Source organism: Phacochoerus africanus, chromosome 14 (assembly GCF_016906955.1).
Source record: "Phacochoerus africanus isolate WHEZ1 chromosome 14, ROS_Pafr_v1, whole genome shotgun sequence".
NCBI lineage: Eukaryota > Metazoa > Chordata > Mammalia > Artiodactyla > Suidae > Phacochoerus > Phacochoerus africanus.
In genome coordinates, this window is record NC_062557.1 from 24,455,772 (window position 1) to 24,472,380 (window position 16,609).

General features: G+C 54.8%; 1 protein-coding gene and 1 long non-coding RNA gene across 4 annotated transcripts; one reads left to right on the forward strand and one right to left on the reverse strand.

Annotated features, from left to right (window-relative positions):
- Window positions 1-1,966: 1,966 nt before the first annotated feature.
- Window positions 1,967-14,128, reverse strand: COPZ2 (COPI coat complex subunit zeta 2). Of its 2 annotated transcripts, XR_007131829.1 has the most exons (10): window positions 13,998-14,128; window positions 13,247-13,321; window positions 11,326-11,407; window positions 10,689-10,780; window positions 10,196-10,251; window positions 8,913-8,990; window positions 5,360-5,411; window positions 4,740-4,778; window positions 3,775-3,890; window positions 1,967-2,308 (listed from the first exon to the last, which is right to left on the reverse strand). XR_007131829.1 is itself a non-coding variant. In XM_047757841.1 (9 exons), the coding sequence occupies exons 1-9, from the start codon at window positions 14,106-14,108 to the stop codon at window positions 2,261-2,263; spliced, it is 633 nt and encodes a 210-aa protein (XP_047613797.1). In that variant the 5' UTR covers window positions 14,109-14,120; the 3' UTR covers window positions 1,967-2,260. The 2 variants fall into 2 exon arrangements, 1 of the variants encoding a protein (XP_047613797.1); XM_047757841.1 differs by lacking the exon at window positions 3,775-3,890 and having other exon boundaries at window positions 13,998-14,120.
- LOC125114514 (uncharacterized) lies at window positions 10,023-16,566 on the forward strand. Of its 2 annotated transcripts, none has more exons than XR_007131832.1 (2): window positions 10,023-10,668; window positions 16,352-16,566. It is a non-coding gene; the product is annotated as an uncharacterized LOC125114514 (long non-coding RNA). The 2 variants fall into 2 exon arrangements; XR_007131831.1 differs by lacking the exon at window positions 10,023-10,668 and adding an exon at window positions 14,292-14,463.
- The last annotated feature ends 43 nt before the right edge of the window (window positions 16,567-16,609 follow it).

Genomic DNA, 16,609 nt, shown 5'->3' on the forward strand with positions numbered 1-16,609 from the left:
CCTTTGCGGAAACTGTTGCAAATACCTTTTAGTCTTTCAGAGCCTCGGTGTGCCGGTCCGTAAAATGGGGATAGCAGTGCATAGTCCATAGCATTCGGTGAGTCAGTTTGTGTGGAGCGCCGGGCCTTCCCATCCTGGTCCCTGCACAACTGGAATTGTGCGGCCCATGCTGGGGCGTCCAGGTTGCTAGGAAGCGAATGTGCCCCTCGGGTTTGGTTCTTGCGGTCGGTCGTTTAGAGGCGGTGGATGGAGCCGGATACCGGACGAGGCCGAACATTTGCTCAAGTATTTCTGGAAATTTTCTCATTTCCCGTCGTCACACTGGCCCTTAAACTCTACACCATTTAATTGAATACTCTTTTCTCCCCTTTCGATGTGGCCTTTTTGCATTTTTTTACTGGAACACACTATTTACAACTAATTTGTTTACCTAACTATATCTTTATCATTTTCTCTAATTACAGAAGTAGTCATGCCCGTTATAAATATTCAATCCTGCAGAGTTTTGTAATGTAAGACGTGATAACCCGCAGGGACTGCCTCTATTTAACACCCAGGGCTCAGCACTTGCTTTCAGCGGTCGCTGGCAGAAATTTGTGAGCTCTAGCTGGCTAGGAGCTCGCCTGCAGGTCGCGCCGGGTGGTTACTAGGGAAACGCCAGCCGCTGGGGTAAGAGGCCAGCGATTAACTCCCTTGAGAAGGGGTCGGTCCCGCCCGGGGGGCGGAGTTAGTAAGGGAAAGGCGGACCCGCAGGGAGCGCGTTTCCCGATTTTCCCTCCAGATGGCGCTAAAGGATCGTGGATTCGGTCCTGGGACCACGCTCCCCTCGGCAGCGGGCGCCAAGGGGCGGAGCCAGGGCGGGGCGTGGACCTGCAGCTGCAGTTAGCTAAAGGATCAAGGGAAACGAGGGGTGTATGTCGGACTATTAGACACTCTCTGGGTCTTCTGCACATGAAGAAGAAAAGTGTATGTGTCAGAGAAAGAGAAAAAGGGGGGCTTCTAGAACGCGGAGAGAGAAGGGGAAATCTGTCGCCGCAAATGTCACTCCATCCTTCCCTCCTCCGCCCTTCTCTCTCTGGATCTGCAATGCTTCACACCTTCGGTACACTGTGTGCTCTGCCCACAACTGCAAGGTGGGAGCTGCCCGGTGCTTTCTCGCTCCTAAGCCTAGCCATGGCAAGTTTGCCAGGCTTTAGTGCCCAGGGTAGAAGCCAGCATAGGAATTCCGCTGGCATAGGAATTCTTGTCCTGGGCAAGCCAAGAAAAACAGGCGCATGCCGTTCCTCAGTTTGTCCGGAGGAAATCTTACGCCCTTCCCTTCTGGAGGCTGAGAATGGAAAATGTGAGCAGAAGAACCCCAGCGGGGCCACCATGTAGGTACAATCTTTTGCTCTCCTTTTCCCCCTAAATGCACCATTCCTCTCATTATTACTCTTTTACCCTGTCACACAGTCATGCCCAGTCCTCGCCACCACATATAGGGTCCCAGAATGAGTATCACACCCCCTCCGCTATGTTAAGTGGTCTGCTTCCCTTGACCCACCCCTTCCCCGCCAATCACACAACCACAAGAATACACCCTGGTACTGGGCATCCTGAAGATGAGCCACACAGAGTGCAAGAGCCTTTATCAGGGAGTTCCCGTCATGGCTCAGTGGTTAACGAATCCGACTAGTAACCATGAGGTTTCGGTTCGATCCCTGGCCTTGCTCAGTGGATTAAGGATCTGGCATTGCCGTGAGCTGTGGTGTAGGTCGCAGACGCGGTTCAGATCCCAAGTTGCTGTGGCTCTGTCGTAGGCTGGTGGCTATAGCTCTGATTCGACCCCTAGCCTGGGAACCTCCATATGCCGCGGGATCGGTCCAAGAAAATGGCAAAAAGACCAAAAAAAAAAAAAAAAAAAAGCCTTTATCAGAATGAACACACACACGCATCCCCTTCCCAGGGCCAAGAGAGAGGGAGACCATTGGCAGGGGACAAAAGCAGGTTTATTTGGGCTCTGAGGCCAAGGATGCCAAAGGTCTGAGTTAAGGCAGCTCAGCTGGTTCTCCAGGCCCAAAGGGCAGCCAGGGTGGTGAGAAGGAGTGACTCAGTGCTGAAGTCAAACCTTTGCATCTCATTGTCCCTGGCTAGAGACCTCGGGAGTCAGTTCTGGGAGTGCCTGGGAATACTGAGGGATCTCTAGTGTCCCCCAGGGCCTTTGTGCTTTTGCCAGGATTGTGGGAATGGGCTGGGGGCAGGGAGACTTGAATGCACGCCTTCATTTCAGTAAGGACCACTTAATTTGTTCCTTGGCAGACTGAAGAACCTGGGTGGGATGCAGATGAGGAAAGTTGAGAGGATTATTGGGGGGGGGCGGTGTCAAGCACATTAAGCCTGTCGAGAGTGGGGATCTACAGCACCTTCTCTTAAGTGTCCCTGCAGTCCTCGGTCACTAGGTGGCAGCAGCTCGCCTCCGCCTGGCCTTAGTGGGCGGCCCACCACCACCACCACCACCAAGACGGAAAGTGCAGCCCAAACTGGCTGCCGCCAACAACCAGCCCAGGCTGGGGCCTGCCCAGCCCTCTGGTTCCTGCTTCTGCAGCCCTGGGTGTGGCCGCAGCCCTGTCTCCCCAACACCATGCCATGCGCGCTCCAGCCCAGTGCCACGTCCAAGCAGAGACGGTCCCAGGCCTGCCACTTCCTGTGCCCAGATACCTCAGCCAACCCCCTAGCTCTGGCTTCAGCTGGTACTATGTCCTCCACGCCCCACCCCACTGCTGATGTGGCACAGCTGGCAAAGGGTTCCCAGCCAGACACCTGCACTCAGATGTGTTCACTCTCATATCCTGCTGAAGAAACAACCCCAGCCCCAGGTTTACACACATCTACACGACTGTGCACACACCATGCAGACATGGCAGGGACCCCAGGTAGGTCCTTCAGATTGTCCCTCCAGCCAGCAAGCCCCATTCCCTTCGGAAGAAGGTCGGTCCCACACTGTACATCCCTCCCTCCTGCCCACTCCCCCTGCTCTTCAGGGACAGCCTGGGCCTGCGGTTCTCTTGCTTCTCCCTGCTGGGGTCTATCTTTCTCCTTCATTTCACCTCCCATTCACTCCCTGCAACTGCCTGGGCTTTTACTCAAGAATTCCATTAAAAGTGCTATGTCTTGGGGTTCCAGTCGTGGCTCAGTGGTTAGTGAATCTGATTAGCATCCATGAGGATGCAGGTTCGATCCCTGGCCTCGCTCAACGGGTTAAGGATCTGGCGTTGCCGTGAACGGTGTAGATCGCAGAGGTGGCTCGGATCTGGCGTTGCTGTGGCTGTGGTGTAGGCTGGCAGCTACAGCTCGGATTCAAGCCCTAGCCTGGAAACCTCCGGATGCCGCAGGTGCTGCCCTAAAAATAAAATAAAATAAAATAAAATAAAATAAAATAAAATAAAATAAGTTCTATGCCTTCATACCTTCCCTCTTTGGAAAACAGGATCTGTGCCAAGAGCTTTCCACACATTAGCTCATCTAATTCTCCTGAGGGTCCTGTGATTATGTGAGGCCCAGAGAGGTTGAGTAACTTGTCCTAGGTCACCCACCTTGTAGGTGGTAAGCTAGAGCATACAACCTGGGATGACTCACGTCAACGCCCCTGTGCTTATCTGCTCTGCTCATTGCTCTTTAGCCCTGAAAAATTGCCATGCAGTTGCATTCATCTCTGTGGGGTAGGAGGAGGCACAGGGAACTGGGAAGAGGAAGAAGCAGAGTGAGTATGAAGTCACAGAAAAGGGGGCACCGCACCTGCGGCTCCACACGGGATGCAACAGGCCCATCTCAGCCTGGGCCACCCCTGCAGGAGGTGGTTAGTACCGGGGCAGGAAGCTCCACAAAAGCAGGATTAGTCTGGGCAGAGAGACCTGCGGGCAGACAGAATGGAGGTCAAGCCTGACAAGCAGGAAGTGTGCACAGCTGGGAAACCAGTCAGGCCACGGATCCAGAAACCTCACCCCTGCCCCCCACGCACCCTCAGACAGGACCATGCAGGGGACTGGCCAGAGCAGACATTTCCACAGTCAGGTCCCTCGAGGGACAAGGGGGCAAGTGGTGAGAATTCGATCCTATCATAGGTCCCTTAACAATCTCAGTGCGGATCCTAAACCGAGAGGGGTGAGGGTTTGGAGGCAAACTCCTCCTTGGTATCCTTTCCAGGTTGGGGAAAGCATCAGAGGCCTCAGATTGCTTTGGGGAACAAGTGACACAGCCATCTCCAGGGTGGGCAGCTCATCCTGGGTTTCAATCCAACTACACCACGCTAGGAGATGAGGTGAGCTGAGGGGAAGGTGTCCATGATTTCTCAATACCCAGCTCCAGGAGTTCCTGCTATGGCGCAACAGAATTGGCAGCATCTCTGCAACGCCAGGATGCAGGTTCAATTTCTGGCCCAGTGCAGTGGGTTAAAGGATCCCGTGTTGCTGCAGCTGTGGCGTAGGTTGCAGTTGTGGCTCGGATCTGGTCCCTGGCCCGGGAACACCACATGCCCCAGGGCAGCCAAAAAAAGAAAAAAAAAAAATTACCCAGCTCCATACCACCCTGGGGGCCCCAGACGCCTCTAATGACTATCTCCAAGAGATGGCCTATCACGGCCTCATCCCTTTCCTCCTGCACCCCCGACTTCTCAGCCTTGAGAGCCCCACTAGATCCCCCTGGACTGCTCTGCTCTCCTTCCTCTAACCCATTTCTTGCCAAGGCAGATGGAGGGGGCCTACCTGGGCCACACTGTGTTCAGCCAAGCCGCTGTCATCTGCCTGCGGGGGAGCAGAGTCAAGGTGGTCAGAAAGAGGTGAAGGAAAGGGGCTTGGGGGTGGGTGGTGAGGGGATGCAGCCAGCAGGGGGTCCTGAACGGCACATGCATTGTCACTTAGTGGAAGTCCTAGAGCCGGTCATTTGGAAGCCAAGATCCCCAGGGCCCAACCATGGTTGGAGGCAGAGGAGGGAGTGGGGGGCGAATAAAGATGAGAGGTTTCATCCAGACATGAGAAGCCAAACTGGGCAGTGAGATTCTATCCATACCCTCTGCCTCCCAACCCCAAGGCCAAGGCGACCACCTGGGGTCTCTTGGAGGACTGATCTATCTCCCCAGCCCAGACTCCCACCAGGGAGGATGGGGAGGCATTTGGGATGCTACAGGGGGAGAGGACAGAGATCTCTTTTACTGACACCCCTCCAAACGGCTGCTCCCCCCCACAAGCGCAGCAACTCACTGGTCGCTTCTGCTGGTTCAGCTTGACCCCCCTGGTAGCCCAGACACAGGGAGGATTGGAGGAGGAGAGGATGGGAAGGGCGGCCCGGAGGGGATGGAGTGAGGGGGATGCAGGATGCCTCTTACCCTAAAGTTCACTTTCTGGACCACTTGCTGGGGGTCGCTCTCCAGAATCACGCTACAAGATGAGAGAGAAACAGGAGGGGGGCGGGTGGGAATCAGTCACATGCTTCTTCATTTGGCCTCCTCTCTGCAAGGCCCTTGCCTCCCTCACCCGATCCCGAAACTTTCCCCTCCAAGATCCCTTCCCGATACTCTTCAAGTCAGAACTCTGGCTCACCCCGGAGGGCCCTTGTCCCTGAGTGTCACGCCTCTGGCCATCACCGAGCAAAATGCTTAGAGATCAGATGGGAGCAATCCAGTTCAGAATGATCAGGTTGTCAAAAGCAGGGACTCAAAAACTCAGAGATCTTGGCATTCCCGTCGTGGCACAGCAGAAAGGAATCTGACGAGGAACCATGAGGTTGCAGGTTCGATCCCTGGCCTCGCTCAGTGGGTTAAGGATCTGGTGTTGCCACAGGCTGTGGTGTAGGTCGCAGACTGGCTCAGATCTGATGGTGCTGTGGCTGTGGTGTAGGCCAGGAGCTGTAGCTCCGATTCGACCCCTAGCCTGGGAACTTCCATATGCCTCGGGTGAGGCCCTAAAAAGCAAAACAAAAACAAAACCTCAGGGCTCTAGAAAGTTCACTTCACCTCTGGGTCAAGATATGGACTCTGATGCAGTGAAGGGAGGTCCCTGGAGTCCCCGTCTTGTTTCATTATTATTTTATGCCATGGGGTCATGCCATACATGAAAGAAAGGGAACTCGGAAAATCAGAATCTAACTTCCTTTTTTTTTCTTTATGACTGCACCTGCAGCATAGGGAAGTTCCCAGGCCACGGGTTGAATTGGAACTGCAGCTGCCGGCCTACATATGCCACAGGAGCACAGGATCTGAGCTGCATCTGCAACCTATGCCACAGCTATGGCAACGCCAGATCCTTAACCCAGTGAGTGAGGCCAGGAATCAAACCTGCATCCTCAAAGAGGCAATGTCAGGTCCTTGACCCCCGGGGCCACGATTGGAACTCCTAACTTCCTTTTTTTTTTTTTGTCTTTTTGCCATTTTCTTGGGCCACTCTTGCGGCATATGGAGGTTCCCAGGCTAGGGGTCTAATCAGAGCTGTAGCCGCCGGCCTATGCCAGAGCCACAGCAACACAGGATCCGAGCCACGTCTGCAGCCTACACCACAGCTCACAGCAATGCCGGATCCTTAACCCACTGAGCAAGGGCAGGGACCGAACCCGCAACCTCATGGTTCCTAGTCGGATTCGTTAACCACTGCGCCACGACGGGAACTCCTAACTTCCCTTTTGATAGACCCAATTACAGAAGCTTTTCTCAGCTAGTCGGAACTCTTTCATGATGCACTTGGGGTGCTTCGAAGTCACATGTGGGTGTGTGCAGGGGTAGAGCATTGAGAGCAGGTCACTATGGGTGGGAAGGGCCCATGGGGACAGAGCGAGTGCCCCTCCTCACAGGGTGAGGCTCCTCCAGGGCAGAAGGAAGGGAATAAACATTTCTTTTCTTTTCTTTTTTAGGGCTGCACCCTTGGCAGGTGGAAGTTCCTAGGCTAGGGGTCCAATCGGAGCTGTAGCTGCCGGCCTACCCCACAGCCACAGCAACTCGGGATCTGAGCTGCGTCTTAACCGGATACTTAACCCACTGGGAGAGGCCAGGGATCAAATCTGAGTTCTCATGGATACTAGTCGGGTTCATGACCACTGAGCCATAACAGGAACTCCTTCACAAACATTTCTTGAGGGCCTCTTCCAGGCCCATCACAGGGGTACTCGCAGGTCCCCAGGTCCCTCACCAGGGATCCTGTAGACAGAACCTCCCAGACCAAGCAAAGCTCCAGTCGGGGTGCTGCCTCCGATTTTTCACTGGAGGGAAACTGTGAGCCCCTCAGGGGGCAGAGACTGGGCCTCCTTGGGGGTACAGATGGAAGCTGAGAAAGCTTGCGTGCTCCCTGCCCAAGGCCCTTGCAAGGTCCTGCACCTCATTTTGTATTTGTCATTGTGTGTGTTTTCCTTCAAGAGGGTCCACCAACTTGTATATACAAATTGTATATTCCACCAAACCTGGTCTCATTCCCCTCACCGTTGGGTCCTAGCAATGAGCCCGGGGCCTTGCAGCAGCAGGCAGTCAATGGCCACAGAGGAAAGGAGGGGCGGAGGAAGGAGAGGGGAACCCCATAATACCCCATCTCCCCGAGCCCCTGGCCCCCAACAGCGTGGTACAGTGCTCTAGAAACAAGCACATGGTTTTAGATCTTGGCCCTGTGACTACCTAGCTATGTGACCTTGGGCAAGCCACTTGAATGAGCCTCTGTTTCCTCATCTATAAAACCAATGTAGGAATTCCTGTTGTAGTTCAGTGGGTTAAGAACCTGACTAGTATCCATGAGGACGTGGGTTTGATCCCTGGCCTTGCTCAGTAGGTTAAGGATCTGGCATTGCTGCAAGCTGTGGTGGAGGTCACAGAGGCAGCTCGGATCCGGCGTGGCTGTGGCTGTGGTACAGGCCGGCAGCTATAGCTCTGATTTGACCCCTGGCCTGAGAACTTCCATATGCCACGTGTGTGGCCCTAAAAAAATCAAAAAACAAAAAACCACAATTTAATGACAGAGGCATGTGGATGTCTTTTAAGGTGATAATTCCTTTGCCCCAGAGCCAGAACTTCTTTTTTTCTCCCTAAATATTGCCCTCCATGGAAATCCACCAACTAACTCTTCTCATGAGCACTCCCAGCTTCCTAAGAATGTAATCTCATACTAGGAGGTCCCCCCCCCTTTTTTTAAAACCTTTTCAGAGCTGCGCCCATGGCATATGGACGTTCCCAGGCTAGGGGCTGAATTGTAGCTACAGCTGCTGGCCTACACCACAGCCACAGCAACACGGGATCCAAGCTGCATCTGCGACCCACACCACACCTCGTGGCAACGCCGGATCCTTAACCCACTGAGCGGAGCCAGAGATTGAACCCGAGTCCTCACGGACACTAGTCGGGTTCATTACCACTGAACCCCATTCGGGAACTTCAGGAGGTCACATTTTACTGCAGGAGAATCCTGAGCTTCATGTGCATCACCTCCTTCCATCCTGCACTCACTGGGGTAGTTCCTCTATCAGCATCATTTGAAGAATGGAGAAAGTCAGAAAAAGAAATAACTGGTCCAGGTCACGCATCCAGTGGATGTTGGAAAGAACCGCTAAGAGCCGGAGGTGTGGCACTAGCTGGGCTCTGCCTGAATGGAGTCTTTCCAGGGAGGGATGAGTATCTGTGGACAGAACGTCTCTCCCAGGCACTGGAGATTGAACTATTCCACCCAGCGCTGCCCAGGCAACAGTCAGCCATAGCTTGACATTGGACTGCTTTCTTGTGTGCTCGACTCTGAATACCATTGAGGTCAAACTCCATCCTCACAAGAGGGGGATCAGGTCCCTGGGATGGGAAGGGGAGAAGTTGGCCAGAGAGTCACCAGTGTGCTGGGTACAATCCAGAGCTGATGACCCTCAGGAGCACCTGCTGTGAGAGTCCCCGGCCGGCCCCTCTTTCCTCTCCGTCTCCTCACCCGCCATCCACAATCTCGTCCAGCACCAGGAAGGCTCCATCCATGTTCTCCAGCAACCAGCGCTTTTCCACGTTCTTCCTGAAAAGCAGACGCAGCTCTGGGACCTTGCATGGCCAGGAGGAGCTGGGTCCCTGCCTAGGGGAGGGGGATCCCCCGCTCTGCAAAGGCTGCTTCATTTCCCTCCCCACCCCCAAAAGCACAGGGAAGGAGAATGGCAAGGAGAAGGCAGCACTAGTGCAAGGGGTTCCTGAGTGGCAGACACGTCTGCCTCCTTTAGCTCCCCTTGCTTGCCTCCCACACTTGGCGCACTGACCTTGCCCATTGGAAAGCATTTCATAGCACTTCAGGGCAACAGGTAGCCCTACTGTAGTTCACTGTGCAGACTCTGGACATTTATTTTGGGGTATTCGAGTCTGGTTTACCCAAGCCAGGTCCACTGGGGTAGATACACCAGATCACTGGATGGCAGTGGATGGAAGATCATCCCGAGCTTCAAATCAAAAAACCTGAGTTTTGGAGTTTCTGGTGTGGCTCAGCAGAAATGAAGCTGACTAATGTCCATGAGGACGCAGGTTTGATCCCTGGCCTCACTCAGTGGGTTAAGGATCCGGCGTTGCCGTGAGCTGTGGTGTAGGTTGCAGGCTCAGCTGGGAACTGGCGTTGCTATGGCTGTAGTGTAGGCTGGTGGCTACAGCTCCAACTCAACCCCTAGCTGGGGAACCTCCATATGCCATGGGTGGGGCCCTAAAAAGACCCAAAACCCTGAGTTTTGGAGTTCCCATTGTGGCTCAGCGGGTTATGAACCCAACTAGTATCCATGAGGATGCGGGTTTGATTCCTGGCCTCACTCAGTGGGTTAAGGATCTGGTGTTGCTGTGAGCTGTGGTGTAGGTCGCAGACTCAGCTTCAATACCATGCTGCTGTGGCTGTGGTGTGGGCTGGCAGCTGTAGCTCCGATTCGACCTCTAGCCTGGGAACTTCCACATGCTGCAGGTGCGGCCCTAAAAAACAACAACAACAAATACCAAAATACCCTCTGAGTTTGAATCTCTGCTCTGATATAAATAGCCTGTAACCTCAAGCAAATCACTGAGCTTCTCTAGATCTCATTTTCTGGCCATGCCCTTGTGTGATCAGGAAACGGGCAGGGGCCTCCTGGACGCTCTGGCTCCAGCCTTAGTCTTATGGAGACGTCGGGAGAAAAGCAGGGAGAAAGGGTCCCACCTCTGAGATGTATCGAGGCTGGGGGATGGGAGCCTTGGAGGACAGAGGACGTCACTCACCTTAATACGTGATTCAGGGACTCAAACAGGCAGGTGAGAACGGACATGAGCATCAGCTGGGGGTGGGCAGATACGGGAGGAGGAAAACGAGAGAGCTTGAGTTTATGAAGGCTGAAAGGAAGCCTCAGAGCTTAGCTGTGTGGGCAGCGGTTCCTCTTCAGAGAGGACCGGGCAGGAGCCTGGCTGCAGCCTGACCAGAGGGGCCCCCTCCTCATGTTTGAACTGGGAAGCACTGGAGTGCCCACCGTGGGGCCCTGAGTACATCCTTCTCCGGTGATGTTTGAGAAAGAAATGGGGGCTCCCTGCAGAGGACTTCATTTCTGGTACCCAAGGGATCCAAGGGGCATTAAGGCTATGTATTGTTCCAGAAAGAACCATCCTGGCTGCTTTCTATCCCCAAAAGCCAAAAGGAGGGGTACCCAGGGTGAGCCTCCCAGCTTCGGCCGCAGACTCCCCCAGCCAGCCTCCCACAGGTAAACCCTTCCAAACTCACCTCGTTCTCGTAGGATGAGCCCACCACATACAGGAAGAGGTCAATGCTGCTCTTGTAGACAATGGTCATGCCCCCGAAAAATGCAATCTCACCTGCAAGTGCAGGGGGCTTGCAGTTCTGGTCACCTCTGCCCGGCTCCTCCTCCCCCTCTCCAGGCTCTGCCCCTCTCCCCCTGTTTCCTTCCTCCCCTTCCAAAGACCTGTTGGAAGGACTAGATGCCTTGGAAAGACTCCCATGAGGGACACTGCCATTAGGCTACTTGGTGTCCCGCCCCCTTCCCCTCCATGCCTTGCTCCGCACCTTGCTGCCCCATTCTGAGGCGTCAGCCAAAAACAAACCCAGGTCAAGGTTGACCAGTCACCTGCCATAGGCAATGCTTTGGACCAGCCCCAGGCACAACTGGCCTCTGCCACTGGGAGACATTCAGGTGTGCCAGAAGTAGGGGGGAGGGGGCTTTGGGAGGGAGGGGTCACCAGAGGTAGGGAGAAGAGAACAGCTGGGAAGGAAGGAAAAAGCAGCTCTGAAGAAAAGGGAATGGCCTGTGGGTGTGTGAGGCTGGTGGGGACAGAGGTGTCCAGATGGAGCAGGTGAGGGGGTGCATGTGAGAATGCTGCGCCAGGAAGGGGTGGACACCTACTGTCGGTCCGGCTGGTCTTGTCGAAGACGTTTTTCTCGAAGGCCATCTGCTCCTTCATGGAGGGGAATGTGTCATCATAATACTATGAGAAAGGGAAGGAGAGAAGGGGACAGCCGTTCTGCAGAGCCTGGCTCCTCCCTGGAGGGGTGGCAGGGAATGGTGGGTGCCGGCCAAGTGGGACCCTGCTGCCGTGCCCCATCTGCCCTTGACTGCCCTCTAGGCCTGTCTGCTGGGTTTCCCAACAAACACAAATTGTGAGCAAAGGAAGTCATCAAAAGCAGAGGAATTTGGAGTCTGCTTTTGGGGTCCCCTCTTGGAGGACTTTGTACATCTAGCAGGTGTGCGGTGTGCTAAAGATTGGCATGGGGAGTTCCCTTTGTGGTGTGGCAGAAATGAATCAGACTAGAATCCATGAGGATGTGGGTTTGATCCCTGGCCTCCCTCAGTGGGTCAGAGATCCAGTGTTGCCGTGAGCTGTGGTATAGGTCGCAGACGTGGCTCGGATCCCACCGTTGCTGTGGCTGTGGTGTAGGCCGGAAGCTGGTAGCTCTGATTTGACCCCTAGCCTGGGAACTTCCATATGCTGCAGGTGTGGCCTTAAAAAGCAAAAAAAAAAAAAAAAAAAAAAAAAAAGAAGAAGACTGGGGTGGTCACTAAGTTACATGGTTTTATACTAACCCGAGTCTACGGAAAGATGGCAAAGCCAGGGGCCCTCTAACACTAACAATCACAACGGCTACTTTATTATTGGCATTACATAGATGTAGAAATTGGGGCATGAAGAAGGCAGGGAACCTCCCTGACATCTCACAGTTGCAAGGGTCAGAGCTGGGATTCAACACCAACGATGGTCTGACTTCAGACAGGGTTACGGTGAAGGTGAAATACCTAAAAGAAAGTTCCTGGCACACGCTTCTGAAACACGTCAATGCTGTTTTGTTCGGGTTTGATGAGACTCTCTGTCTGACTCAGTTCCTGCGTTGGAACACGGCTGTGACTTGTTTGGAAGGAGGCTCTGGAGCCTTTGGCTGCTGAGCCACCTCTGACCCTCTCCTGGGGCAAGAGATGGGAAGCTCAGCTTTCAGTTTTCTGGATGTGGATTTTGCCCCTGAGTATCCTATCTGCAGGTCTGTTACAGTCTTCCTGCCGGCCACTGCTGTGGTGTACAAGCTCATTTCAAGGTCATGAAGACAAAAAGTTTCAGCCCAAACAAATGAAATATCTGCGATGCATTGCACAGCTAGTTCGGGTGTCATAGCCCTACTATGGGTAATTGTGTTGACAATAAACATTTATTTTAGGATTATTCTAGTTTGGTTTATCCTGGCCATGTTCACTACCATAGAGACTAGGTAACTGAATAGTTGATGCTGTCAAAAAAGCACCTTCCTGAGTTTTTATTTCTGGTCTGATACTAATACCTGTGACCTCAGGGAACGCTTCTAGCTTCTCTAGACTGCATTTTCCTCATCTGTGAAATGAACACGTTTGAGTATTTGGCCTCTAAAATCCTGTCTGGTTCTAAATCCTTAGTGTTTGCCAAGCTGTGGAAGAAAAGTGGAGGTTCCTTGTCTAGAGGCCTACAACCCCTGGATCCCAGGCTCAACACTCCACTGACCCCTCAGGAAATCCCTTCTGTGCCCAGGGTCCAGGTGGCCAGAGGAAGGATGGCGAGAGGACATTTCCCGGAAGGAAAGTAGAAATAGAGGAGCCAGCCTTCCCCCTTCAGGTGCCAGCAATCTGACAAGGCAGGAGGACGGACAGAATGACCTTTGGAGGGGTCTCAGCTGAGCTGCTCTGAGTCGTAGGGCTCAAGTAGGAGTAGGGTCTCTCCTAACGGGAGAGTCAGCCCGCTGGGAACTCCTGTTCTGGGGCCTGTGGCAGTGCCTTCAGGAGCCCTCCGGTGAGGGTGGGAGGTTACCTTGGCCAGCAGGCGGTGTCCATCATTATCTAGGATGAAAACAGCCTTGATCGTGTAGAGGGAAGGTTCCTGCAACTGACACGGGAGGAGAGCTCCGTGGGCCCCTGACTCAGAGCAGACCCCCTGTCATTGGTTCTACGGGATCTGCTGGTCCCAGGAGTCCATCCTCAGGCTCCAGCGACCCCAGCCCCAAAGGTCCACAGCTGGTTCCGGCCCAACCCTGTGCCACATGGGCCACTCGGGTGCCCGCTCCACTCCCAGGCAGATAGATGTTCCACTGCAGGCCCCGGGTGGGCGCTGCGCCCAGTGGGTGCAGAAGGTCCGTCCGGGCCCAAGTTCTGTCATGCACTGACTGCTCCAGAGCCCGAGTCGGAGTGTATCACAGAACCTGGGCCGGGAGGACAGCGGCGCCGAGCCTCCTCCTCCAGCGGCCGCCGGCCGAGGCTGGACAGACCTGCGCTCTCGGCGCGTCCCCAGCCCCCCGGCCCGGGGTGGTGGGGGGCCGCCGCTCCATAACCCTCCCGGCAGAGTCGCAATCCAGCCCTGAGCGGCGGTGCCCCAGCCCGCTCCGACTGCTCCAGAACTTCCCCACACCGACGCGGGGCCGGCCTCCTCCCGAGTCCGCGCGGAGGAACTTTTCTGGCCGCGCCCGCGCGGCCCCCACCTCCCACCCCCCGGCCCCGGCCGGTCCCGGCGGCACCAAGTTTCGCTGCGCCCCCCGCCCCGGCCCCCGGCGCCGCTCGCTCCGTACCCGCAGCCCCGCGGGCTCCCCGGCTCGGGCGGACGGCGCCGGGCCCCCGGCCGGGGCCGCCGCGGCCCCCTCCCCCGGGTGCGGACGTGGCCAGGCCTCCGGCCGCTGCATTCCGCTCGCCGCCTCGCGCTGACAGCGCCGCCCCGCCCCGCCCCGCGCCCCCCGAGGCCGCCGCCCGCTCCCTCCCCGGAGGCCGCTGGCCTCGCGCCCGCCCCTCTCGGCCCCCACTGCGCGCATCCGTCCTTTCCCCGCGGCCCTTTCCTCCTCGCCCTCCCTCCTCTCCCTTCCCGCCCAGTTCTCCGTCCCCTCACCCTCCTCGGCTCCTCGGAGCCCAACTCGGTGGCTCCCAGGACCCGCCCCTCTCCCCCCCCCCCCGCCCCGCCTTCATTCAGGCTGGTGGGTTTGGTTTGCACCGACGTCCTCAGGCCGAAAACACGGCAAAGTCCAGTTTGTCTCTTGACTCCTGGTAGGTACGGTCGGTCGTGTCATCCTTTGGGTCTCAGAGACGGCTTCTAGCAGTGGGAGCAGATGAGGACGGCTCCAGAGAGCCCCCTCTGTGCAAAAAAGGGTTTCTCCCACTCCTCTCACGCGACTTGGGCAAGGGAGGGATGGCGCCCGGACACCTCTGCAGCAGTCTCCCAAGACACAGACACAACACAATCTGAATCAAGGCAGATGCCGAGCAGTTTAAGTGCTCCACCAGTGAACAGCATCAGGCTTTGCCAGGCTTTGGTTCTTTTGGTCTAAGTTAACCAGAGGACCAGCTCTCAATACAGGATCCTCAAGGCCAGCGAGCACATTCACACCTGAAGGGTACAGAGTTTACAGTTCTTACCCATTTACCCATCACAAACACCAGGCATGCATTTATACTTAAACACTTTCAGGTACCTAATAAAATCTAACTAACCCTCATTTTAAGAAATGGGGGAATCAGAATTTGTGTGACCGTTTCAAGATCCTTTTTTTTTTTTGTCTTTTTGCTATTTCTTGGGCCGCTTCCGCGGCATATGGAGGTTCCCAGGCTAGGGGTCCAATCGGAGCTGTAGCCACCGGCCTACGCCAGAGCCACAGCAACGCGGGATCCGAGCCGTGCCTGCAACCTACACCACAGCTCATGGCAACGCCGGATCCTTAACCCACTGAGCAAGGGCAGGGACCGAACCCGCAACCTCATGGTTCCTAGTCGGATTCGTTAACCACTGCGCCACGATGGGAACTCCCTCAAGATCCTTTTAGTGGTCACGAACCTGACAGTACCCATGAGGAAGCGGTTGGATCCCTGGCCTCCATCAGTGGGTTAAGGATCTGGGGTTGCCCTGAGCTGTGATGTAGGTAACAGATGTGCCTCCGATCCCAAGTTGCTAGGGCTGTGGTGTAGGCCGGCACAGAATCGGCATAGATTCAACCCCTGGCCTGGGAACTTCCATATGCCGCGAGTGTGGCCCTAAAACTCAAAAAAAAAAAAAAAAAAAAAAAAGAGTTTCTGTTGTGGCGAAGTGGTTAACGAATCCGACTAGGAACCATGAGGTTGCGGTTCGGTCCCTGCCCTTGCTCAGTGGGTTAGGGATCCGGCGTTGCCGTGAGCTGTGGTGTAGGTTGCAGATGCGGCTCGGATCCCGCGTTGCTGTAGCTCTGGTGTAGGCCGGTGGCTACAGCTCCGATTCGACCCCTAGCCTGGGAACCTCCATATGCCGTGGGAGCGGCCCAGGAAATAGCAAAAAAAAGACCAAAAAAAAAAAAAATCCTTTAGCTAATCAGTAATTGAATGGAGATGTTCCCATTGTGGCTCAGTGGGTTAAGGACTCGGCAGAGTCTCCTTGAAGATGGAGGTTCAGTCCCTGGCCTTGCTCAGTGGGTTAAGGACTTGGGGTTGCCGCAAGGTGTGGAGGCTTAGATCGCAGATGCAGCTCTGACTGGACCCCTAGCCTGGGAACTTCCACGTGCTGCAGATGAGGCCATAAAAAAAGAAAAAAAAAATCATTGAATGGAGGTAGAACCTAGGCTGGTTTTTTGTTTGGTTTTTTTTTTTTTTTTTTGCTATTTCTTGGGCCGCTCCCGCGGCATATGGAGGTTCCCAGGCTAGGGGTCGAATCAGAGCTGTAGCCACCGGCCTACACCAGAGCCACAGCAACGTGGGATCCGAGCCGCATCTGCAACCTACACCACAGCTCACGGCAACGCCGGATCCTTAACCCACTGAGCAAGGGCAGGGACCGAACCCGCAACTTCATGGTTCCGTCGGATTCGTGAACCACTGCGCCACGACGGGAACTCCGGCTGTTTTGTTTTTAACCCAGGTTTCAAACTATGAACTTCTTTCCCATTCTGCTCTTCGGGTCCTCTTACGTCAGGCACCACAGTCACTCAATCCAGACGACTGGGCAATGGGATTTTCCTCCGCCGAATGGTATCCAGTCTTCTTCATCTCAACTTCAATGTCATCACCAAAAGAGCCTCTCTGACAACCACCAAATCTAATTCAACTGGTCTCGCTGTCACATTCTCCATGTAAGCACCCTGCACATGTCTTTTGCTGTACTTAACCTATAAATATCATTTTTACTAATTTGTTTACAAATGTGTGCCGTCCTTCTCCCCACCAGATAATT